The 27,968-nt window shown below is 28.7% G+C and overlaps 2 protein-coding genes across 4 annotated transcripts; one reads left to right on the top strand and one right to left on the bottom strand.

Moving 5' to 3' along the window:
• The first annotated feature begins 216 nt into the window (after positions 1-216).
• On the top strand, positions 217-25,280 carry LOC111035767 (putative inorganic phosphate cotransporter). Of its 2 annotated transcripts, none has more exons than XM_022317521.1 (9): positions 217-349; positions 11,715-11,920; positions 21,470-21,706; positions 23,621-23,708; positions 23,786-24,006; positions 24,084-24,236; positions 24,319-24,451; positions 24,524-24,762; positions 24,831-25,280. In XM_022317521.1, the coding sequence occupies exons 1-9, from the start codon at positions 331-333 to the stop codon at positions 25,014-25,016; spliced, it is 1,482 nt and encodes a 493-aa protein (XP_022173213.1). In that variant the 5' UTR covers positions 217-330; the 3' UTR covers positions 25,017-25,280. The 2 variants fall into 2 exon arrangements, with proteins under 2 accessions (XP_022173213.1, XP_022173212.1); XM_022317520.1 differs by lacking the exon at positions 217-349 and adding an exon at positions 8,155-8,335.
• Positions 25,281-25,401: 121 nt separating this feature from the next.
• On the bottom strand, positions 25,402-27,878 carry LOC111035769 (E3 ubiquitin-protein ligase rnf146-like). Of its 2 annotated transcripts, none has more exons than XM_022317525.1 (5): positions 27,670-27,878; positions 27,310-27,435; positions 26,566-26,694; positions 26,247-26,489; positions 25,402-26,166 (listed from the first exon to the last, which is right to left on the bottom strand). In XM_022317525.1, exons 1-5 carry the CDS (start codon positions 27,743-27,745, stop codon positions 25,952-25,954), a joined length of 789 nt encoding a protein of 262 aa, XP_022173217.1. In that variant the 5' UTR covers positions 27,746-27,878; the 3' UTR covers positions 25,402-25,951. The 2 variants fall into 2 exon arrangements, with proteins under 2 accessions (XP_022173217.1, XP_022173218.1); XM_022317526.1 differs by having other exon boundaries at positions 26,566-26,688; positions 27,670-27,877.
• Positions 27,879-27,968: the final 90 nt, after the last annotated feature.

Genomic DNA, 27,968 nt, shown 5'->3' with positions numbered 1-27,968 from the left:
GGTGTAATCTTAATATGTATTACATAAGGATAACATGCGAATAATTGCACTGCAGAGAGTGTTGTATTCTGGATAGCTTATTTATTAATAACATAATAATTATCATACACTGCAGCTGCTGGTCATACCTTCCTATTATTTTATGACCACGGTCCACATTATAATAATAATAATAATATAACTGTAAAATATTATTATCTACCGCGGTTATCTCAATCGCGTTTCGACTGCGATGACGGTTTGTCGATGAGAACGCCGTTAAACGGACCAGTTTCGTCTCTACAACTCTAGAGTGCGGCCGCAAAGGCAGAATAACGAAAGCTTTCAGAGATGCCGTCCAACAGACAACGTAAGTATTTTACTAAAAAAAAAAACGATAATATTATTCTATTAAAGCGTAGATTTTAACATTAAAGGATATTAGATACATCGTGGATGTTATATTACTGTTCAGACGTGTATCATATAATAATATTATTATTTTTAATTATTTTCAAAGCAATGTCGTTTCTTCGTGTGTGTGACAATTTTTTTGGGGTATAAAAAGAGTGGACCGATAATTTTTTCATTCTTGCTCCCGCTGTAGTTACTGTCGTTACCGGTGACAAATTGCAATGTATACCTACTAATATTGTACATAATAAATAAATAAAAAATAAATCATAATAAAAATGATAATAATAATAATAATAATAATAATAATAAATATTATTTAAAGAGCTTATTTGCGGATTTTTCACTTTTCATAATATCAAGCATATTATATAGCTAGGTAATGAAAGTGATGAGGGAAACCTCGAAAAAACAGTTTCATTTAACAACATAACCCGTTTGTGGATGATCAATTTTGTTTTTTATTTTTGCTACGCATCTAATTTCAAAAGTATCATCAGTGCTGGACAATTATCGACTCACCAATCACATGATATTTTCTTATAGCGAAATAGGTATACCGCCTATAAATTATAATATTATATGCGAGTGTTTAATACAAAATTACCAATGATAATTAAACACTACCTATCAAAAACCTTTTACAACTGTTAAATTGGATGAGGTATCTACAGGTTAAAATAATCGAGTTTCTTACGAAGTGTTTTTTTGGAAAAACCATAAATTTAATTTGCATATAAATTATAAGCACCAATTTTAAACTTGTTTTACAAGAAATTATTCATCGTAGGTACATCTATTATTTTAACTTATGTGTGCGGCGTAGTTGTTTTACAAATTTCATAATTTATATCGTATAACCGTATAACTTTTGTTTTTTTAATTTTTTTCCTTGAAGATTCAAAGCAATATTAATTCTTAGTACATATCATTTTTTTTAATCGCACAACTGTTGTTTATTCTATAATACAGTTGGTTAATAGATTCGAATGTTGTAATTGTTTAAATGGTTTTTATTGAGAAAAAATTGTCAACTAGTACAGAGGTAGGACCTACTTAATATTGTGATAATTTTATTTAATAGGAAATGGACGAATATGTATTTCTAATACCTAATTTGAATTAGTAGAACAAAACTCATAATATTATTAAATCTGATATAGGTATCTGTACATTTAATGAATATGTAATAAACTCGTGATGTATAATGCATATAGGAATTCAAAATAATAATTTTACAATTGTTTAATGATATTGATTTATAGTGTTTTTAAATTGCAGAGTTATTTTAAAACTGAATAAACAGTTATTCTACCTACATAAATATATAATATTATAATATACGAATAATAAGTTTTTTACCTAAAAACAAAAACTGTATCTATATCATACTTAAACTGAAAAAAAAAACTAAAAATGTATACATTTAAAAAAATCTTTAAATAGTACAAGAAATGCCAAAATATTTTGAAAATGATTTCACATCTACAGTAGATACTAATACGAATATTTCGTGAACATTTAAAGACTACAGACTGTGATTCATTTTCGAATTACAATAGAAAAACAAATATCTATTTTGTCTAAAATCCATTTTTGTATGATCAGAGCAGTTTTATTGAGCAGAGTTAATTCTCTGTTGCAACTTGCAAGTTGGTAACAAGAGAAGAATATTTGAATAAAATAGAGACGAATACAAATTGTGAAGTAAATATTTCGATGAGTTTGTGTATTTTATATAATAATTAATATTAACGTTGAAACAATATTAATTTTAACAATTGCTCATTTTTTTCGACTCAAATCAGAGAATTGTATAAAATCAACGTAGATTTTAAAAATCAATTAAGAGGCTTTTTGGCAAAAAAACATATTTTACCTATAGTCAATAGATATTTACGAAAATACAAAAATTAGCCTCGTATAGTGTTGATAAATAATATTTAAATCGAATGTTCAAGTAGCTGTAACAAACGAGACGTAGTTGCAGCATGCTGATTTTAATATTATGAATTTATTAAACACCGCTTATAAGACATTAAATAATCACAACATTTTCTGATTTTCAATTATAGGTACAGTAAGTAGTATGTCCTTTATATTAACACGCAATATAAAAATGATCATAAAAATATTTTTTATTTTATTTAGTTAGTATCTATTAGCATTTTAAATAAATTATAAAATATATACCATCAAATGGTTACTATAGGTAGTGTAGTGAATTATAAGGTTAAATGTTAATAAAATAATAACTTTAATTTCCAATACTCATACAGTAATTAATTTCGTAATTATATCAATATCAGGCTATGGGTTCAGTGGCATATCCAGGATTTTCAATGATGGATAGGAGGGGGAAATAAACATATATTTTGTGAAAATTAGGTACCCATACTATTATATAAATGTTTTTAATTATAAAATTATTTAAGTACCTAATATAATATCACTTATTATATCATAATAATTAATATTATATTGTATAGTTCAACGGTTCTCTATCTTTTTATATCCACGCACCACCTACACGGTTTGGAAGTTTGCATCGGCCATTTGACCAAAAACCTTGTTTTTACTTATCAAAAATGTAGGTACCTATTTTATGTGCTGAATTTCATTTTATTCAGAACTACAAAATTATGATAATATAAGTACATATTATAATGCTCAAAAATGAATTAAATATGAACAATTATTATCTATATTATTATTAATATCAAACAAGCCAAATAATATTTAATGTGAAATCCATTCCATATTTTTTATTAATTGTAATTTTCTTAGTATACCACCTATATGAGCCTTTAGCGTATCACTAGTGGCAGATAAGTATAACATAATATAGTGAAACTTCCATACAACGAGTTTCCATTTTAAGAAATTTTCTGTTGAACGAAATATTTTTGAGCACCACAAGTCAAAGTCATAACTCATAACCAAATTCATTTAACTCAAACAAATTACTCTACATAATACGAATTTATTTTGTTTCTCGATGAGGCTGCGTAATATGGAGGTTATTCACTCAAGTTTCATTATAATAATATTAAATATAAGCTCATGTAATTATTCATTGTAGGTTTTAACATTTAAAATTTGGGCTCTTGACTTGACAGACTTCAGTACTTAATTAGTACTTAGATGAGGCAATATCATTGGCGTCTTTTACTAAACCTTAACAAACAGTTCAAACAAATTTTCAACACAATATATTATTTAATATTGCCTACTAACTAGTTTAAAAATTAAAGTAAATTTACCTCGTATGAAATTTAAATGTAAGATTTAAGTCTAAGATATATCATAGGCTTTCTATTATATTTTAATTTTAAAGCGAGTTACGAGTGTTTTAAAACTGTAAATTGTTTGTACATCTAAAAACACTCATAACTCGCTTTAAAATTAAAATATAACAAAAAGCTTACGAGATACTTTCGACAGTAATCTTACGTTTAAATTTTATAAGAGGTCAAATTTTTAAACTTACGGAGTTAAACGTGATCTGCTGTGCGTACTATTTTCCATGATGCGCACTTGTAAGACGAAGATGAAAAATGTCGGTGTGGTGTCCTCATAATAACATTGTTTTAATTATTATTAATATTATATAACATTGACATCATAGGTTAGTATAGTTTGTAGGTAGGTACTTACCTAATTTACCTGTTTGGAAGAAAAGCCAGAACGAAAAATGATTATTATTCAGAAACATCCAGCAGAATATGATGTTGATCGCAGTCAATGTTTTAATTTGAATAATTCTACATAAATATAATAAATTACACTATTTTATGTATCGTAGGTATATAGGTATAGACTAAAGGTTATATTATATATATATATGGACAGAGTTACGTATTATCACAATAAAGTATAAACAATAACATACAACTATTACTACGTTTATTTTTTCTATCAATTATTACACAACTAATTTGTATTGCCGATCAACTGTTCACTTATATTTAATGAATATAATATAATATAAGTATGTACCAAGTACCTATTTATTATATATGTATACTATTTTATAGAATACAAAGATTCTCAATTAAGTAGGTATCTGTTGTTATTATATTTATTTAGTCGTCTATATTCTATATAATATATTTATTCTATATATTATATATTTGTATATATTAAGTATAATTTAATATCCACTACATGGCACACGCAACAGTTTTTCATCTCTTTTTCACTTAGGCACCTACTAAAGATACAAAATATAGTAAAAGTATAGTAATATATTAATAGTAAATAGTAATATATATTGTACTAGTTTAAATGTGAAATATTGTTTTTAAATAAGCTATACAAATGTATCTAAGTGTATAATTTGTAAAATAATATAATCAACTGATTTCTTTAAGACCCTTTGCCTATATACGTAATAGATAACTGATAATCTATTGAAATATATATATTTGTAAATACAGCCATGTACCTACACATAAAGGGGAAGGGGGTGGTTGGACTGTAGGTGTCTGTCGAAATAAATTTGTAATTATTGATATTTTTTATATAAATCATATTTTATGACATAAAAGTATAGACTTTACTAATTTCTTTTTAAATTTTAAGTCGAAATACACAATCTATATTACAAGCCATAATAAGTATATAGATTAAAAGACATATAACACGAGTACACAAAAGACAATACAGTGAAAGCCACCCAATGATGACACTTTAATGTTAACTTTTTTATTGTTTTCTTTATTAAGATTTGTAAAAGGTCTCTGCATCATTTACCTTTTAAGCGTCTAGGAGGGCTGCTAGGGATTGTGAGGGATTAGAGGTTTTTAATTAAAGGATTTGAGTGGGAGAAGAGACGGTTGTAGGATCTTTTATAAAAGTGTTTAGCTTCTTCATCTATTTTTTTTAATTTCAGGTCTGTGTGGAGAGTATGGTTCGATATGTATGGGGGAGCATTTATTAATTTTCTAAGCGCAATGTTTTAGAGGACTGGATTTTATTCAAGTTTTATTTTTTGCACTTCCCCAAGGCTGTATGCCGTATGTCCAGACTCCAGATTGGTTTAAGTAATGATTTGTAGATGAGGAGTTTGATATTAGGGGAGGTGTGTTTGTTAGAGATTAGAGGTGTGGAGATACGAAAACGGTTGTTCAGTAATAGAATCCTAGTATTTTTGTTTTTATATGGTGGGCCCATGTTAGTCTGTTGTCTAGCGTAAGACCAAGGTACTTAACTGTAGGAGTGGATGGGATTGGAACACTGTGTAGAGTTACCTTAGGGGAAAGAGCTGGTTTAAGTGTAAAGGTGGTATGAAATTAAATTAAAAATGATTATTATTATGTATATTATTTTTTTTTATTATTATTTAATTTAATTATTTTTTTATTTTAAATTATTTTGATATTTTAAGTTGTATTTTATTGGTAGTTTCGTTTAGGGCCCTTAAAAATATTTTATACAGGGGTCCAAAATGTATGTGTGGGGGGGGGGCTACATATATAACTTATACATATATATATATATATATAACTTTCATACAGATTAAAAAATATATAAAGTGATTTTACCAAAAATAAAATAAAATGTATGTCGACGGTAGTGCTTGCGAAGAGGCGTGTTTAGAAATATTTTTTATGTGTGAGGGGGTGAGATTGTTTTCCACTAGCAACGCATCGGGAGTCTTTCCACCACACTATTAAATATTTTAAAATCATTTAATCTTAATTTAAAACATTAAACAATTCTTAGAATGATGACTTCTACAATGTATCATGTTATTTCCAACATGTTATTGTATGGTTTATGACCTGACGGCAACACTAGGGTTAAAACGTAAATCGATTTTTTGTTTTCTAAATGTATACATACATTTTTTAGATCAGTGATTTTAAACCTCATTGGACTAGGTACAACTCACTAGTTGTGAGTTTGTGACCTATTTTAGTTATTATTTTTGACCCAGCCACCCATGAGTATGTTCCCCAAAAAAACCTGATTGATAAAATATATTAAATACTGGTTTGTATATTATAATATGCATTATGCATAATGCATAAATACCTATAGGACTATAAAACCGTAACTAAGTATTATCTAGCATATACGTATACGTATTATAAGTTCTATAATTATAATATTTGTGTAAGAACAGGCCAAAATTAAATAAAAATTAACTCATTAATTTAGTTTTAATATCATTATTAAGTTGATTTTATTTGCTTTGTACAATTGAATGAAATACCTAAATTGTTTTCTTATTTCTATTTAATATATTTTTTTGATTATTTATTATAATATCAAACATCATGATTCATCATATTTATTTCTGAAGTCCAAGCTACTCGCCAGTTTAAGACCACTGCAGGGCATTTAGATTGATGAATGTTTTTCTAATAATTCTGAAAAACCTCATAAAAGTCAACAAAATAATAGATATATGAGTTCAACTTTTATAAAGTGAATCACTATACCTACTAAATATCGTCATATTTTTAAAATAATAATAATAATAAATATTTAAAAAATATTATTCTAAAAGTGAACAATATAAACTTAACCTTGTAGTTTTAATAATAGATATGTATAGGTCTTGTATCGTGCATTTATTCAAATCAAAAATTTTAGAAACCAAAATATTAAAGTTATTGTATAGAAGATATTGTACAGGTACTGTCAAAAATGATTGTATAAATTGTTCATATATTATATACCTATGAATACGTAAGTATATACTGTAAATAACATAACTACCAAATATTGTTAAAATCCGATTTTTAGCCAATATGTTACAAATATAACCAAAATAGTGTAAAACTGTCAGCCGTTAGATTATAATATTAAACATGTTGAGATAGTATTCGTATGGCAATATGGTATACATTGTAAGTAGGTACACAATATACATTGCATATAATAGGTATCCGTATTATAATGTTCTTATATTATGATATTATGAATTTCAGTCTTTATTCAAAACTATAAAATTATGATGGTGTCGACGATGACTTGCTTCATATTTTAATAATTTAGATATTAGATGACATATAAAAAAAAACATAAATAATTATAACTCTAAGAAAAAAATTGGAAATTTTGATTTGAAATATGAACCTACGACTTACTTATATGTAGCTATATTACACGCACTTAAAGACAATATTATATAATTATAATTATAATTTAAAATAAATAATTAAACGGCCGTGAAATGTTTGAAGTAAAAGATTTTGTATTCATCGTAGGTGTATACTGGTATACATCAGTCGGTATATACCGTTGTGATTAAATATACGATAAAGGCGAAAATTATAATGCGTCGCGCACCATATAATGTGTACTGAAAAAAATTAATTGATCAATTATATAGATATTACATGTCTTATTTGTCACACATAATAAACCATTATAATATTATAATTCAGACGAATGTATATGATTTTAAAGTATTATATTCTCAATAGACGATCATTGATATGACAATATATAATGATTATTCGCCACTTATAACAATATATATGCGATCCATAACACAAGTCGTATACATGTGCGCATTCATTATTATATTATTCGAATGATAGTATGATAGGAAAAAAAAATTATTTTAGTTCCGGATGATTAGGTAGTGTGAAAGAAAAAATTGCGCCCAACCCAATAATGCCATTTCGCGACCAGTAAAAATGATTTGACAGTCGTCTGCTACGGCGTCCCGACCATTGGCCGTAAAAAATATTGAGCATCGTCGAGGACCGTTGTAGCGACTGATGATATTATAGTTATTAGTGTTATTACGTTTTCTCTGGTCAACAGTGTCGGACGCGCGTGACACGCGTGTCGTGAATATCATAAGATTTTATTTTCATACAATTTTTTCATCAATGTAAATCATAATAATATTATTGTGATATTTATTTATTTATTTCGTCGGACCTTTTCTATACTACAATGGCATTGAAAAAAAATTCAGGCACGTATATATACTATATTAGAATAAATGATAATATTATGATATAGGTATACACATCTTGTTTGCGCGCCTCATTGCTGCGTATGATTATAGTTTGTTCTAAATTAAATTACAAAAATTCTAATATAAATCTTCGATCGAAAAACAAATTTGTGTGTTCTGAATTATTATAGAAATCGAAGTATAATTTAACTATGATATGGGTATATGAGTCACCACGCGATCTAAATGTTTTTTTTGTATAAATCCTTTGAACAAAATTTCACAATCAATTACTTTATAACAATATTATACATTATAGTTGCATTTATACTAATACGATAGTAGAAAATATGATTTAATATAAGATACTTATTATATACTTTTAATTGTTTTTATGTGTTTTTATGAAAAAAAATAACAACAATTAATATTATTAGGTTTATTAGGATTATCATGAAGCTCTAATAGAACATAATGTCTTTCGACAATGATGCTACGACATAGATTATATTTTATTACGATTCAAATTGGATTGTTTTCTAATTATAAGATAATGTAAACTTAAACAATTCTATCACTACTTAAAAAAACTTTTTTTTTAATGTTATAATGCAATAAAAGTATTGTAAATTTCGGTTGGTCAAAAAATGATTGCATTTAAACAGTTAAGTTAAACTGAACCTGAGTTATTTTTATCTGCAGATCTTCCTACGAATAAAACAACAAAATAAATTACGTATACATGAATACATTTTATACAACTGAACAATATGCATAATATTATCTCATTTAGATAAATCTAAACTTTTCTTTGGGAATTTTCAGTATTTGAACTTTGGTTACTAATATAATATATTCTAAGCTAGGTAGTAGCAGAAATTATTTTTCAATCTTAAATTGTTGAAAAAAACAACTTTATAGTAGTTAGATAAGATGTAGAAGTTTAGTCTTTACCTATATTATCTTTATACTTATTATACAAATACTGAAATACCTATAGGTACTACAATTATTAATGTATTCACCAGAATAAATAAAATGCTACTCGGCATAAAATATTATTTTAAAATGGAATTCCTTCTAACGGACAATAGTATAATAAATTCAATTCAGCTATTCTGTAACTATTCAAGGACACTTTACTACCAAGGATATAGAACGCAAATAAAAATTACCAAAAATACTATTTTTTTCAAGTTTATCTTGATGGTAAATCTAAGAGGAAAAACTTGGTTAGAATTTTAGATGATTTTAACTTGAGTAGCGTAATTGTTATAGATAAACATTAAACTGGTTGATTTCCCTCTCGTCTTAAAGGGTCTTATTTAGAATATTGTAGTCAAAACCCAAGACACAGTTTAATATTTGTTACCTTATGTCCTGAAGGTTAGGTATCTGTCATGGAAAATAATGTCTGTAGGATAATATTTTATAGTTTAAAAATAATATAGTTTGTTTGGTATATTTAGTATATTTGTTATATACTAGTATAAGAATTAAGAACCCCTAAATTACATCATCAACTATTTTGAATAATGGTGATGCCAGTGCCCCACTTGATATTATGACATCATTTTACTTTTTTAACCTATAGCATTAATCTCATGCTAATATAGTGCGAATAGCTGGTGTATGCTGCGTAACTGTAATTTATGTTTTTCTTCCTCATTTGTCGCATCAAATATTAATGTACTATAGGTAGTAGTATTGCTCGCAAATATCTGGGTAGATTGTACACAACAATTTTTATCATACCCAATCATGTATATATAATATTATGGTTATGCTCGCACGCATGAAAAAATTGTTTTGTAATACTTACTTTATAGTTTAACAATTAATTATATTTCCGTAGGTTTTCCTTATTCAAATAGTGCTGTTTATAATATATTATTATATAAGTATTATACTTCAAAAATGTTTATTTTAAAAAAGAAATAAACTATAGACACAAGATCACATATGAACCTATCAATAGATTAACAATTGTATATCATCAAAAACAACGAACTTAATAGTAAACAATGTCGAATCGTTTTGTCACTAAAACAATATACGATATAATCTATTTATCTATCAAAACGTTCAAAACATTCAAAACATTACTACATCACAGTATTGAGAAAATCTAAGCCATCTTAGATACTGCAGAGTGCTGTAGGCAAGCCGTATACGGAAATATCTAGGTACCTCTAACCTTTATAAAAAAAAAAATACTTTTCTATAATATAACGATAATTCGTTACGCGAAGTATGCGACAAAGCCAAACTCACACGTTTTATTGTCAATTTTGTCACGCGCACGTTTTAAAAATAACAATAATATTATACTGGTAGGTAAAGACGTAACAATTATTATTACCTATCATTACATTATTATTACAATTTATTTTTAAATCTACACGCTTACGTAGCTCAGTGATTACTGGGTTTATAGTGTATAGTTTTTATTCTCAAATCATATTTTTTAGCTTATATCTACAGGATACATCCATAGTTCTATTTCTTACACCAAACCGTCGGGGTTGAGAATGTAAAGGTTCTATGTCCACTTTTTTTCAAAAATCATTTTTTTTTTTGTATACATTTGCTTAATTTTTTATAGTGTTCATCTTTTAATTCAAAAACAGATTTCTTACATGCGATAATTGGTAAGATATATAAAATGAAAAGGTTCTATGTCATGAAAAATTAACTAAGAGTGAGTCCGTGATATTAGTTTTAGTTTGATACAGCCCTTTTATTCTTATAAGTTTATGTGAATATGCAGAGGTTCTATCGTCATATTATTCAATGTATAGTTAGTATTAAAAGGTTCTATGAATATACAAGATGTCGATGATTCGATAAAAATATAAATTACCATTAAATCTATCATACCGTAGAATATTTTTGCAATAGTAATTATAATTCAATTGTAAACACAATTGTCGCAAATTTATATTTTGTTTTAATAAAAATAGTGTTACGTACATCAGACCAATTAGTTGGTAGTATAAAAATAGGCTCTATTTAAATAACTTTTTTTCTTTTTATTAAGTTTGTGGATCCCTAATTTATTCTCTATCAAAGTTAAAAATTGCTCTCCTGAGCAATTTAGATATTGTGAACCTTTCCATTTTCAGCCCAAATACGTATAATAGGTACGTGTAGGTAATTACTTGAACATATTATTATTTTCTATCGAAGTCCTCGGTTCGTAAAATTTTTTTGCCATAAGCACCACACGATCATGTCGGTTATTGCTTATTGTTATATTTACGGGAAAATGCCCTTTTTACAAGATTTTTGTAACTATTCTAACATTTCGAAAAAAAGTCTAAAATATAAGAAGTATATAAATATATAATACATTAATCAATAATTGTAATATATTATTATTATTATACTGTTGCAGACGGCCGTGGTTTTATCCAACAGCGATATGTGTTGAGCTCCATGGGCTTCATGGCTTTGGCCATTGGCTATGTCCAACGATTCTGCTTGAGTTTGGCGATCACCGAAATGGCAGAGCAATCGCATCATACGGTTCACCAGAATGCAAACTTGGGCACGGTGTGCCCAAGCAGCAGATCATTCGGCAACACGACTCACTTCAAAAAGGTATAACATAGGTATTTTGTTATTTTTTTCATTTGCCGAAAATCGAACCCAAACAATCAAAAACGCCCGACTACGTCGTAAACTCATAACTATCCGGGTGTAACAACCGAGTTATAGAACCGGTTATTAAGTCCAAAAAATTGAATATTATGTTCTGAAAACGAAAACATTAAAAACTATAGTTGTTTTGTAACACTTGAATGTGAAATACATTTCAGAATACTATCATACTCACTACTTTGTATTTGTTCACAAGGTTAAGTTTCGAATGCAAAAAAATCGTAAGATATACACAATTTAATTGGCTAATTGCCATGTAGTCGATTCTGAAACAATAATAATAATTTTTTTTTTTTAAAAACCTGTAAAAATGTGATGGGTATATTTTAGCTCGGGTAGGTACTGAAACATGACGTGTTGATTTTGACATATATAGCTTAAGAGAATAATACATATTCAAGATACATTTCTTGTTTAAGTTATATTTAAAGGTTTTAAATTTTATTTTACAAAATGCTTACCTATGATGATTGCTTTGATTTGTAAGAGAGAGATTCACTGTTTAGCATTATATTTATATAATAATTAGCAATACCTGAACATTTTGTATTCGCCTGTGATTTGTGGTTACCTAAACAATATATTATGGCCAATAATCATACCTACAATACCAAGATACCAAATACCTATGTATGATGTTGATAATTAATTAGCGGAAAAAACTATTTGGTTGAGTAATAAAAATATAATGTATCACCATCGGTAGTACCATCTATACTCGATGGAATTACTTAACACTTATATTATATAATACGAATTTATACGATTCGTAGCAATTATTAATAGCATTGAACTAGCTGAATGTGTTATCTATAGTTAATTCATAATTGTTTAAAAGCGTTCAAGAATTTGGAATTTAATAACAGCTATGTAGCAAAACTATTTTTATAGTTCATATTGATGTGTAGTATTTAAGAATAAACTATTGTACAGTTATTTATTCAATGTTTTATCAAGGATGGAAAATGTCAGGTTTCATATAAGTAGTTACATTTAAATCACAATGATAATATTAATTAGTGTATTATGAATGGTCATGAAAAATAAGTTGTTAAAATATTTAATCAAGTTTGGATAGATTGAATTCGTTTAGTTGACGACGATAGATCCGTGTTTCCAAATATTCGAAGATTTAAACATTGTTTTTACGATCGTTTTATGGGTAATATTCCTTAATAATGGTTAAATAGAATATAAAATATAAAATATAAAATATACATATATAATATTTAGTCTAGGATTTATTATATTCTAACATTTCTACAATTATTTATTATAAATTATTAGATAAATATTAATTACGATAATTTTCCAACTATCATAGTAATTAGTAGCCCCCATATCTTATAAGCCTATTGGATTTTTATAATTATATCCTTCTTAGTTATTCTTTTTGTAACATAAGGTTTTATCACTCAACAACTTTTTGTTAAAATTATGATCAAAATTTTCAAAAAACTACGTTCTTGACAATTTCCAATAAAAAAAATAGGAATTCTCTTTTGAAAGAAATGATCATCGCACATTAGATCACTCACAATGATTTATGAGTAGTATAAAAAATGGAAGTATTCAAAATGAAAATGTTGTCTTTAAGTATGTTGTAGCTATAAGTAAGTATACTTCAAAATTCCAAAAATCAGAATTTAGGCCTCATCATTTGTTTTTGAAGGCAGCGTTTACCAGATGAAACAGACTCCGAACTGATAAGTTAGGGGACATGTTCCCATTCAATTTGATGAATGTATATTCAGCTATTCAGCACAGTTTCAATAATTTCAATGATATAATGTTTAGGATGTTAAAAAAAAGGTCTTCCGTATGCAGTACCATTAGTTATTACCACAATATTAAGTGCCTAACTATGACCTTGGTAAACATTATTTTTATTATTTATTAATTTATGATTATTTTGTTGTCCATAAAGACATGAATCACCCTCTAAGAAAATAATAACTATTTTATTTCCTAAAAATATTGAGACTTAAGAGTTGAGAGTATAATACGCACTATACTCGTGGTTTTTTAAAATTAATATTGAAAGTATACGGAGCTAATATTATATGGCTGGGGGTCCAAACTTTTGTGGTTGGCAGGCCAATTTACACATTTTACTGACACTAAAGAATTTATTTGTATTCTTATTTTATTTTATAACAAACACATTTTAACGTAATACACAACTACACAAGTTATCACATTATTGAATACTTATATTATAATGTATTATTGGTCGGCAATATTATGACCGACAGCCACCGCGCAATAATGCACAGCCTCAGTTTTTTCATACTTATACCTAAACATTAAAATTATTAAATATATTTGCTACTAATTTTTTCTAAATAGGGCCGAAAAAAAGGTTTTGAGAGCCGCGGGTTGGACCACCGTGCGGTGGCCCCAGATTTTTACTAATAATTTTTATAACTTTTTGAAACGTTTTTGCTTAACCTCAATTCTATGAGTTTAGAGAAGAAAAAGTAGAAGGTTTTACATTAACCTTGTTTCCAAAATGAAGCATATCTGTTGTGATGATTTATACCAGTTGATGATAATTGGTAAAAGCAATACTAATTGACAATACTATAATAATATAGAGATATAACTAACATTATTTAATTAATTATAATACGTCTATATGAATCACACAGTTCCAAATAGTGTTTAATTAGAGATTCTATAATGAGAGAGTGGCCACTGGAGACTGGACCTTTTATCGATGCGGATACAGACAGTGCCATATTCTATCATTTTTCGTCCAAACCGTGAACATGGACATATAATTATTGTAGCCAAAAGTCAAAAGTAATTTATACAGACATTTGATGAAGTTTCAAAACCCATCTACGTTCATTCGTTTTTGAATTGCAGCAAAAAAATAACATCGATTGTGGCGAAACTGTATAGGTTTTTTAAATACTTTATTTTTCAGTAGGGAGTCTGTTGGCAAAAAGGGTCTGTAAAAGGTGTACCAGATGAATCGACTAGTGCAAAATACGTTCCGGTAGAATCGAAATTAGAACGGCAGAATAGAATAGATAAAACGGCGGAAAAACGTGTATTTAAAATTTAAATCACTCATTGCATCTCTAGAACAATTGTGCCACAATTCAAAATTGATAGTTTTGAGAAAAAGTGAATTGAAGTTTAAATCTGAGATATTTTAAAGTGTTCTTTATAACTCTTTGCCTTTGGGACTAAAAACTTAAATATACTCGCAAACATATTATTCTTTACAATTATATGACTTTTTCAAATATTATGAAATACCTACCTACTCTCGTAGACTCAAAAAGTTAGATTCATGACCATTTACAATTTTTTAATTGTTCGTTGAACTCGCAGAGTCGTGTACCAGGTACCTATACCACCGATCGGCAGAAAGCAGCCACTGTTATAATATTATATAGATAGGTACACGTATTTCAACGGTATTGTCATCGGAATAATTTCGCTAGCGACAGCAGCGCATGCAAGCAAAGACTGTAAGGTAGTGCAAAAAATGGTGTACCTTCATTAGGTAACAGAGGAATGATGATGGATTGACATTGTACGCCTGCGGCCCTCACGAGTCACATCGAAGATCGATCGATCCGTCAATCGATATGTATAACACGTTTGAAGGTTTTGCGTTCATCGTCAGTGTAAAAAATATCATATATATCCAAGTGTATAGGCTAAACTGCAATATCCGCAATGTATGTATATGCCTACTAGCTGAGTGTACCGTATATACCGGGTGGTACGTTCAACAACAGACATCATACAGGTATTTCAATAAATTCTAACGTTTTTGATAAAACATTATTTTTTTTTACTACTTTTCCATCGTGACCTGTCGTTTTTAATCTCTTATTCTATCGCAGAATATTTTTTCGAATACTTATCGATACATAAAAATTTGATTTCGGACGAGTTGTGTATGAGTTTTCCTCAGAATAGTAGGTACGTATAACGTTTCGATGAGCCTCGAGGCCGCGAGATTGTTGGTACAGACTACAGGGGCACACCGCAAAATGTTGATCCTCTAGTCTGCTCATCACAACTTTATACATGTACTTATATAACTGATAAGCTACTTGTCCGGACTTTGGGTTTTACAGATCGAAACACTCCAAATAAAACTCTGTTCGGCAAAATTAAATTAAAAACGCGACTGTCGCCATTCAAAAGAGTGAAAAAAACTCAAAAATTGATAACGATATAAAAAAATAGAAATAAAATGTAATATTTTTTCAAAAACGTCAGCTTGTTTTCCGGAATAAATGGAGTGTCTCGCGTTAAATGGATCACCCGGTATACTTTTATAAGTGTACCTCTATACCTATATAAGTATGGTAAAATACATAAATGCAAATTACACAGACGTCACAGTATTAGCACAGTATAGTAGGCAGTTGTAGTTTTAGATTATATACAGTGCGTGTATGGTCGTGGTCAGCATAGAAATGAGAACGGCTACCTTATGGCGATATAATAATTAGTCGCTTACAAAAATGGTAGTGTCGGATGATCCTCTATATTATACCTCAGTGCTCTGCGGCGGCGGCGGTCACTGCGATGTGCGTACGTAATATCGCATTGTCATACACATATATAAATGTATATCATATAAGTATTAAGGTATTATTTATATATACCTGTACATGCATTTACGAGTATACAAGTATATTGTGTGTGTGTGTGTGTGTGTGTGTGTGTGTGCGTGAATCGTGTATGTATAGCACATTATTAAAGGTAGGTAGGCATGTCAAATTGGCACAGCAGGTCGTCGTGAGAAATTAGTACAAGGGAAACGCGCCAAAAATGATAAAATATTTTATCGGCGAATTATAAAAAAACGTCAATACTGAACCAGTCCAAATGCCAGTATAAATTATATTTTAATCGATTTATATAATAGTAAAATCATAATATTATTATATTAATTTATTTTTATGAAAATAATTTTCTGTATTTCTGTATGATAATATATGTAATGAATGTTCAGGTTTTAAAAGACATTAGATAATAATATAAAAATTTAGCGATAAATATTATTTTAAACAAAGGTACATATTACATACACTCACACACAACCTATTACCATTACCATTACCTATACTTAAATACATAGGTACATCATACCAATGCCGTAGCCAGGAGTTTTTTCGGGAGAAGGGCTACAATATTTTATAGCTAGGGGCCTAGGGCTAGAGTACTACTGGTACCATCAGGTCTAGTAAGTTTGATATTTTTTTTTTGGGGGGGGGGGAGATTAAGCCTTAAAGCCCCCAATTTATAACTATGATGTACCTAATTCACACATACCTACTTGGCATTTGCAGGGGTAAGGTTTTAGGGTTCTAGTACCCCTGACATTTCTTCCTACTTCAAAAAAACTTTTTTACCATCTTAATAAAGTAGATTAATTGTGATAGTCCTTTTTAATAGGTTTAAAATCAAGAATCGTAGTTAATTTTTTTTTTGGCTGATATAATATGAACATTGTTAAACGTTTACCATGATTGTTTTATCAATTATTTCCACGTTTATGGCGGCCTGCAATCTATAAATGACCTGCAAGTTAAATACTCTAAACATTGGCTATATTTGAGACTTGTTTAAAAAAAAAAATCATCGAAATCTGATTACTCTACCATAGGATTGAGAGTTGTTCCTGTAAGGCATGCGTTAGCAAAAATCAGGCCAAGACACCCCTTAACCAATATAAATTGTATAAAAAACTGTAAAGCGGAATAATATAATGTAAAGGGGGATCAAACCCAAGGTCTGTGATTAGGTACCTAATCTTGGGTAAAGAACCCTAAAAAACTAAAATCCTGAGTACGTTACTGTGAAACATAGGTACATATTGAAATTAATAAATAATGTAATTACTAAAATGTTTATTATTATCAACTTAGAATATTTTAAATTATTGTGATTTATTAGTTATGGATAAGTCTTAATAATATATTAAAATGTAACTGATATTTTCTAATCCCGACTCCCGCTGTACGGTTGTTTTTTTTTATTCTAAAAACGAATTAGCCCTTTCGAATTTAGAGTGAAGTGTTGAATGTTTAAAATTGTTTCTCGATCCAGACGGACGAGTTATGATAAATTACTGACACTGTTGAACTGACCTCGGAAAACTGTTTGATACAAATGCGTGTCAACGAATATAACTTTAAAATATTATTGATGTTATTTACATTTTTGTTTGTTTGTTGAAACGCGTTTCCTAAAAACATAAAAGTAAATTAAAAATATACTTTTAGCCTCTAGGTGGGCGTATTTTTTATATTTTCCACTTTTTAAGAAATATATTCATTGAAATTTCGATCTACACTATTGTGACATTACCCAAAGTGTATCGAAATCAACAAGCCAGAACAACTGCAGTTTCAATAAGAAGTGTTTATCTTTAACAATCGTTTACATAACACAAATTGTTGCTGTATAATATAGGTGTAATGTACATTTTAATACGTCATGACTTAATGCGTCGATGTTTTCAGTTTTGTAGGATATATTTAAATCATAAGTAGATACTTACATATTATTGCTTACTTTAAACTTCAGTTAATATTTGTGATTTATAAAATACAAATAATGCCGGAAGTTAGCGAACACAAAAATATATTATGACGTGTGAACGATATATTTTGGTTATTTGTTTTAAATAATAAAGTACGATAATATCCTTACGTAATTAGTGTTTAGAACATAACATCATTGTAGGTAGGTATACATAAATATTATATTATTTTGCTCGTTTAATCATATTTATGTACATACACATATACATAATTACACATTTATAAGACAAAGTATGGTAATGTCTGCTCTGTTGATGTAATATATTTGGATATATTATGATACGACTTGTACAGTTGTACCTAATAATATCATTATAAATAGGTACTTAAATAATTGAGCAAAATCAGCATTGTACCGGATGTTATTATTGATAATTATTTATAGGTGAACATGATCAATGTTTTTACCGGTGTGCCGAAATGTCAGTGGTATTATTTTAGTGCCTGCGAAGAACAAGGTTATCGTAGTAATATATCAAAATATGCGCAAAGTAATTTGCCAGGTTAATTACTCACATATTATTTTGTAAATTTGATATAGCTCGTCAGTCGTCGGTATCCTTCAACCATTTATTATTCTTACATAATATTAAATGATATAAGTTTATTAATTATGGGTACATTTTCGATTTTCCCGTTTAAATTAGCACCTTATATTAATCAATTGTACCTATTGCATAGATTAGATGGTATATTAGTAATTAGTTGGGCAAGGACTTTCGTCGTGCACTAAAAAACATCTTCAAATATGCATTTATAAATAAACACTCATGCATCAAAAAATTGTTTATAAGACTAAAAAATTATTTTAGATTCTGAGTGGGGCGATAAATGTATGTATTACAATGATGTGTATTTTTCTTTTTTCTTTTTGTGTCTGTCATCACGATTTGGGGTTGTAAAGGTGCTTCGATTTTCTTCAACAACTTTTCTGGTAAGAAAGTAAGAGTAACTCTAAAAAAATGATCGTAGATACATAAAATATTCACTGAATTTTTGTGGTAGTATTTTCTAATTTTCTATACACCGTACATTTTCGAAATATTTTGACTCATATTGAACTATTTGTAGTTATATGAAATTTTCAATTATTATCTGTTTTTTTTAAACTAATGTCATTAAAAAATTTTCCTCTCGGTAAAAAAATTTGAAATTGGAATACGAGGTTAATCGTAAGTTCTTATTAGTGGAAATTAAAAAATATATTGAGCGTAATTTCACAATTAATTTTTATGAGAGTTTGAAGTTGAAATTCTTGTAACATTGGATATTCACCCGATTTCTCAAGTAGCGATTTTCTTATTTTCTTGTAATTCAAGAACTGGAAATTAACACAATATGTTTATTTCATTCATTTATATACTTATTATACTACTATTATTATTATTGATATATTATGATGTTTTAATGTGCATTTCGGGTATTTCAATCTGTACTATTCTGCTGATTCCACCCTATTTATATTTTTAGTGGTCTCTTTTTGCTTTAAATATTTCATTTATTTAAATGATTTTATTATATTAAACATAGTATTTATTTTGTTATACAGCCAATGCTGGATATCATTCTTTCTATGCCGTACCTAATAAAACAAAAAATATATTTATAAATACTTGTAACATATTTATCTTACCTAAAATAAAATAATAGTAATAATAAATAATAATAATATTCACCCAAGTCCAAGTGCTTAAGATAAACCATCAAAATATGTACTAAAACTTAAAATATGCTTTATAAACTTTGAGTACTTGATAACAAACGTTGTGAAATTTTTTTTATACCTACTTAATAAGCATACGATAAAGTTAACCAGAAAAAATATGCAAATGAATGAAAGTCCTTGCCCTAGTAATTAGTACTTTATTTGTAAGGTACTGTGTTAGTGAGCGATGAATTGATTGGTTTCATAATGATTAAATTATGTGTTTTTAATCAGTGTCCGATAAGACATTTTTCGTAACAAAAAATTTGCTTCAACCTTCACCATGTAGGGTTCTATAAGTAAAACAAATTTGATGTAGGTAATTGATACTTTGGGGGGTTAATAGTAAAATATTTCAGGTATCTATAATTTCTAAAAAGTCGGAGGAAAAACTATATTATATTTGAATGTTTGGATTTTTGCTTTTTTTTTTTATGAATGTTTCTAATTTTTGCTTTCATTATTTGTTGTTCTTACACAAACATTTATAACAATAAGTATTTTTTTATGGTTTTCCTTTGTTTAAAATTTAAAGTTGAGATATAATAGCTAAATTATTATATTTGCTATTATAAGAATTAATAAGGTCCTTTAATTTATTTAAAATGTACTATCATGAATAATTATTATAATATTAAAATAATATTAAAATAATTACACGATTACAAAAATGTTCGTTATTCATCATAATTTTCAATGTCGTCAGTTTAATTTAGTTTCATCTAAATATATTCTTATTTAATATTTTGTTATCTTGTTATGTAATAAATCTAATTTAAATTAATTTAGTTTGGCATAGTACTAATAGATCTTTAAATTTTTAGACCATAGGTTAGATTAGATTATAAGCAAATCTGGGCATTAATAGTTATTTAAAAATAAGTTAATTTTATAAATTGTAAAATAATAAATATAATACAATTATTATTATTGATGGTGCATTAACATATGGTATTGGATAAACATTTATTTATTTTCAATGAGTTTAAAAAAAATTTGATAACTAGGAATTTTTCAAATTGTTTTAAATCAACTTAACTCAGTTAAAAATGATCATTAACTTGCCCAGGCTTGATTATAAGTTTACCTACCACTTTCGACCTTTTGCTAATTTTTCAATTTTAGTTAAGACTGTATGCTTCTCCTTAAAATATATTTTTTTGTTGCTTGAAAAAAACCAAAAAATCTGTTTTTTTTCAGGAAATGGAATTCGATTGGGACGAGAAGACCCAAGGGCTAGTGCTAAGCTCGTTCTTTTGGGGCTACGTAGTCACGCAAATGCCGGGGGGCATGTTGGCCGACACGTATGGAGGTAAAGCCACGTTGGGTTTGGGAATGCTGTTTAGCAGTATCGGTACGATCATCACACCCGTTGTGGCCAGGAGCTATGGGCCAGAAGCACTGATTGTACTGCGATTGATCATCGGACTCGCTCAAGTACCTATGGATTTTGAAAAATGTTTATAGGTTGTACAAATAACAATGGTTGCATTGACGCTGGTCGTGTATAGATAATGAATACCTAGTTATATAATATATGAATGGGTACCGATTAAGTTATTAAGATATACTCAAACAAAATACATCATATTAATGGAATGTGGAATAGGTACCAATAACTATGTTAATAATGTACCACATTGACCCACCGGCCACATACTTTTGAAACCATGTGGGACAAGCACCGCAACATCCTAATACCGAATTTCGCCACCGACCATAAAACATTGTACGGTTATTATATATATACCTACCTAACTGATCCAGACTCCAGAGAGCAGGCTGATGGTCTGGAAGGGGCCATTCATTTAAAACTCATACCATTATTGATAATAATTTATAAATCAAATTATTTGCCAATTTTAATGAAAAAAAACATGGATAAATATCCCTCGAGGTCGAAACTTGGTTCTAACGTTTCGTCCGTCAATAGATAAAAAATCATTATCTAGGTACCTAGGCGGCTAGGCCGACTGTACTGGCTGTTACCTATATTCGATAAATTTTGTAAAAATAATATTATTTTTTATTATTGGGTAAAAATATAATTTTTGAAGTATATAATTTGAATTTATTAAAACCATACAGCTTAGCAGTTGAGTAGGTACTGTAAAATATTATGGTCTGTGGCTTACAATTCAATGGGTACCATATTAATATGTAGGAACATACAACTCCATAGCCCATACGGCGATAGAAGGTATCAAATTTCAATATACCTTGTCTAGTTTTTGTTCGTCAGACTAACTGGCTGCAATTATTATAAAAATACACTTTAAGTAACTCACAAACTCTAATCAAATTTTGAATTAATAGTTGTGTTTTTTATATAATAATTAAGGTTCCTATAATCTACCTACATCTGTTTTTTTTTCATTCATACATTTATAAAATAATTTCATAATAAATCTAGATAATTATTAGTTAATACTTATTAGGATTTGAACTATGTCCTATTGCAATGGTTATTACTTATTACTTATTTCTACATGGGTAATTAAAATAATATTAGGTATGTATAGATATACAGTACACGCTATGCGAATCAGTAGATATTTTAGTAATGATTACTAAATAAATACTTATAAGTTATATACGTTTATGTATTTTAGTCTCTATAGACTAGATTTTATTGTTTGAAAAATAAGTAGGTAGGTAGGTAGTCGTCAACAATATTATTACGCAGCTAAATGTGTTAATTATGATGTCTAGATGTCTTTCGTCTTATAACGCACAAGTGGGTACAGTACTACAGTGGCTCAACTGGGTAAAAAAACTAGGAGGGGAATTTACTTACCAAAATCAAAGCCTTGAGCCCACCCCCTCCCCCCACCATGGCTTAAAACTCATTTTATGGCTGTAGATAGGTTTTTAAACAATACCAATGATTTTCCTAGATAGTTCTGGTAAAAATATAAAAAGTATTAATTATTTAGGTATAGTCTCAAATGTTGTTTGATTTCTTTTATTAAATTACAGAAATTGAAACTTAGTATTATGAAGAATCTTATATATTTTCAAGCCTTAGATTGATTTTTAAAACCAACATTTTTGAATACAAAATAATTAAGCAAATTTTTGTGATTTTAATGAATATTTTTATACAGCCACTGAGCCAATTGAGTGTTATAACAATTTAATTGGTACCTACAATTATTTTAAACTTCATCAATGAACACAGTACGATTTATTATTGCATGTTAATTAATTATAATAGTTTAGACTAAAAATGTACATAATTATAATATCTTAGTTCATATGTTCTATAAAATAAAAATTTTATTTATTGTTCATACATTTTAATTTATCAATAGTGTTTATTTATTTAATAATAAAAATGTATTTTTTTAGGGACCATTGTATCCTGCAATGAGCAGGCTACTCGCTTCATGGGTACCAGTTGAAGAACGGGGTCGTTTGGGATCCCTGGTATTTGCTGGTAGGTTACCCACAAACCCTTGTTTTGTTTGACATGAATTGTATTCATTATGTACATGCACATTTATTCATTTTTAGGAGCACAAGTAGGTAATGTTGCTTCTATGCAGTTAGGTGGATTTCTGATGCGGTACACCAACAGTTGGACCAGTGTATTCTATGCATTCGGAGTGTTTGGAATATTTTGGCTCATGTTTTGGTTCGTATTGATATACAACCACCCAAATCGTCATCCATTTATCAGTCAAAAGGAAAAACAGTATTTGAACAGGGTGATTAACACCGTCGATCCAGAAGATGTTAGTTTTATTACAATAATTACAAACTAATTACATGTAAATATGTAATAATCATCTACTCAATATCTATTACCTAGGGCAAGTTGTCAATTCCATGGAAAAGTATTGCAACATCAGGACCAGTATGGGGATTGATCATTGTTCAGATAGGTCACGATTGGGGTTTGTTCACCATAATTACAGACTTGCCAAAGTATATGAAGTCAGTGTTGAAGTTCTCAGTAGTCGAAGTATAAATAAACAATAATGCAGTATTCTCTATAACTATCATTTTAAATATAACTAATCAATTCGTAAAATGTTTTATTTCAGAACGGCTTATTGTCTGGCTTACCGTACATAGTGATGTGGTTGGTAGCTATGGGTTCGGGTTTCATAGTAGACTCAATGTTGTCATCCCAGTACTTTACAGTGACTTGCATCCGTAAAACATTTGTAACTATAGGTAAATTAGTCTAACAATCAAGAGCTTAATAATTAAGAATTAGATGAATAAAATATTGTTATTACTTTTCAGCTAGTGTAGGGCCAGCACTCGGAATTGTTGCAGCATCGTATTCTGGATGTGATAAGGTGTTAGCAGTAGCTAGCTTCACAATAGGTATGGGACTTATGGGTACTTTTGTACCCAGTTTGAAAGTTAATGCATTAGATCTCAGTCCCAACTTTGCCGGGACATTGATGGCTATAGTGGGAACAATTGGATGTTTGTCTGGAGTTATTGCACCTTATATTGTTGGCATTATGGTTCCAAATGTATGTTACTAGTATACTAATTTAATAGAATTCAGTTTAAAATTAATTTTCTATTTTTATTTTATTAGAGTTCTATGGAAGAGTGGCGTGATGTGTTTTGGCTGTCTGCTGCTATACTAATAGCCACCAACTTGTTATTTTTACAATATGGTTCAGGAAATGTACAGCCATGGAATGAAAAGGCAAACCGCCAGTATAAGAGTAGTGATATTAATAATGAAAATAATACGACATCAATACTAAAACCATTGTAAAATAATAACTCAATAAGTTTTGTACAGTAATAACTTTGTCTTATAATTTTTATACTAATTATACTTAAGATATAACATAGATAATATTTATAATAGTTCATTTAGATCGAACCAAAAGAACAATAGAGAATTTGAAATTTTTAAAACAATCTTAAAAACTTTCCAAAAGGTCCTGGATACCAATAAAGTGTGAATGCAGACTTTTTTTTATTGAACTTAAGCCCGGCGACTAAGGCATTGGCTGTTGTTGGGGTAAGGTTGGTACGGTAGGTTGTTTCTTTTACGATTGTTACGGTAGGTAGCAAACACATGTATGTGTGGCAAGGTTTTTAACTACTATGAACCCGGATGGTCACTAATCCGGGAGCTAGTAGCTGTGGCTATTACACCCAGTCGCATTCTGCGACTGGAAGCAGCCAACGCACCATGCCAAGCCACTATGCAAAAGACTTGTTTATAATGTAAAGTGTGATATTGTACAAGTGTTGATAATTTCAGCTATCAGTTATTATGTTTTATTAGTTTCTTTTTTGTTTAAAGAAAAACAAAAATACACTCGATATTTTTTTATATGTAATTATTAAAAAAATTAAATTAAGTCAGCACTTTTTTTCACAGCACAAGCAACAATTTAAACCTTTTCAATAAAAGCTATTTGTTAATTAATCACATAAGTTTTAAAATATATTTAAGGATTATTGGTATCCAGATCATAAAATAAATAATGAGAATATAATTGACAAAATTTATGAATTAGCAAAATTTGCCATAAAATTAATGTATATAGAATGTTAATAATAATAATTTAACATTACTAAGTACATAAAATAGACATTAAAACTTTCATTCATCATAATTTGTGTCATGTATGAATAAAGAACATTAAATATAATTATATGTAAATATAAATAAGAAAATACATAAAATACATAAAATTAATGAACGCCAGCAACACCTTTAACAGCAATGTTATTGGCATTTTCTCGTTTCACTTTCCTTCTCCTGGATGGATTATCCCTGTTATACTGTACATTGCGATTGAGATCAATTGTATACATTGTGCCACAAATAAGTACATCAAATTTTAGTACATTGAGTTTGTAGTGCTGTTCAATTTCATCAGAAGTTCTCTTATCATATTGCCACCAGCCTAAAATATGGAAAATGAAAAATTATGACAAAATAAGTATACATTACTATCACAATCATTGCAAAACCATGATACCATACCGTTTTTGCCTTCATAAAACCATTGATAACCATCTTCAAGTGTTTCTATTTCTTCGCGTTCAAGAATAATAGGATTTTTGTCAAAATCAATTGGTATGTGTTGGCGACACATTGGACACCTGTTAGCTTGCCGTGCTGCTCCTTTCACACACAAGAAACAAAATACATGACCGCATGGAGTACGAACAGGGAACACAACCGGTCCCAAACATACAGGACACTCATTAAACTCGCTTTTATTATCTATAATAATTTAATGCCACAAAGTTAAGTTATGATTCACATAAGTCACAAAAAACAATTCTAAATGCAGTCTAACCATTTTTCTTGGTTTTTTTCAAGATGGATTTTAATTTGATACCTGACGTTGAATTCTCCTCAACGTCAGAACTTGTTGGCAAGGCAGAAGCAACAGATGCACATGCATCTTCTGGCAATTTGGCTGTACCTAACAACAATGATACAATAATTAGTACACAATTGTTTGTTAAAAATAAATGGAGCTCAGATTTGAAAGCAAGTCCTTTTTTTGATAATAATAGAAAAATAATTTTTATATAAAAAAGTGTTTTGTTTAATAACTAAGACAATTGATAAATATTATTTTTGCCGTTTTGTTTAATTTTCAATTGATTTGATAGTTATATATATGACATTCATTAATTTAGATGATTATTCATGCATGAAATAGGCACCAATAATGTGTGTATTTACGTAGGTGGAAGTAGAAAGAGCATTTTCCTATCTACAAAAATAATTTCAGTCCTAATCGTCAAAGTTTTTCAGAAGAAAATGTTTGTAAATATGATATGGTAGTTTTTTTAAACAAACTAGTAAAATTACATAAATCTATTACATTGTTCAGTTCATTTAATAATTGCTGCTTTATATGAATGAAATTTTTTTTCTCTTTTTTACATTTTATGAGTTTTTTTTATTGATAATTTTTGGCTCAAAATCTGAACCCTAATAGATATTATTACAATTATATAGGTAGTAAATATAATAAGTGATATACATACACACATATCATAACCTATAAACATTGTAGATGCAGACTAACCATTTTTCTTGGATTTCTTCGAAGTAGATTTTTTTTTTGGCACGGGCGTTGGCTTTTCCTCATCGTCAGACTTTGTTGTAGAGGCAGAAGCAGCAGACAACGAGTGACGATCTTCTGACGATTCGGCTGTATGGAACAAAAACAATGATTCATAAGCATACAATAATAGCGATGATTTATCAGTGCTGAATAGTCTGACGAGAATAAAAATGTATAATGAAATTATTATGTAGTTTAAACCATAATATTCTACTCCTTCATAATATTGAAATGTATCAAGTAACAATAATAATAGGATGTATAAACATAGACATTGCTACAACACATTTGAATGTCAATAGTAATTATAATACAACTTACAATCTGGTCCATTCTCTTCGGACGCATTCTCGTCGTCCGCGATCTCGTCCTCGAGACGTTTCAGAGACGCGGCCATGTTTCAGAAACTGTTGTTCGACGATTCGAGTTTTATTTTTTATTAGTTTCCAATTAGTGGTGGTAAACTGCTGTCAAGAGTCAGGACGTCTGGAATTAATTCTGGTCTAGTGCTGCTCACTGCACGTAATTCGTAAATCGATAAAGCGAATAAATGTCAACAAAACTACAGACGAGAAAGTAACCGTTTGTGATAATTGTGTGATAATCGACGACTGTTACCA

This window comes from Myzus persicae, unplaced genomic scaffold (genome assembly GCF_001856785.1).
Source record: "Myzus persicae strain clone G006 unplaced genomic scaffold, MPER_G0061.0, whole genome shotgun sequence".
Taxonomy (NCBI): Eukaryota; Metazoa; Arthropoda; class Insecta; order Hemiptera; family Aphididae; genus Myzus; species Myzus persicae.
This window is presented reverse-complemented; position numbering and strand designations above follow the sequence as displayed.

Coding starts and splice junctions, on each gene's coding strand:
- LOC111035769 (XM_022317525.1), bottom strand. CDS start 27,745: ATGGCCGCGTCTCTGAAACGTCTCGAGGACGAGATCGCGGACGACGAG. Junction 27,436..27,669: donor CGAAGAGAATGGACCAGATT/GTAAGTTGTATT, acceptor TGTTCCATACAG/CCGAATCGTCAGAAGATCGT. Junction 26,490..26,565: donor GAAAAAAACCAAGAAAAATG/GTTAGACTGCAT, acceptor AAATTATTATAG/ATAATAAAAGCGAGTTTAAT.
- LOC111035767 (XM_022317520.1), top strand. CDS start 8,314: ATGGCATTGAAAAAAAATTCAG. Junction 11,921..21,469: donor ACACGACTCACTTCAAAAAG/GTATAACATAGG, acceptor GTTTTTTTTCAG/GAAATGGAATTCGATTGGGA. Junction 21,707..23,620: donor TGATCATCGGACTCGCTCAA/GTACCTATGGAT, acceptor GTATTTTTTTAG/GGACCATTGTATCCTGCAAT.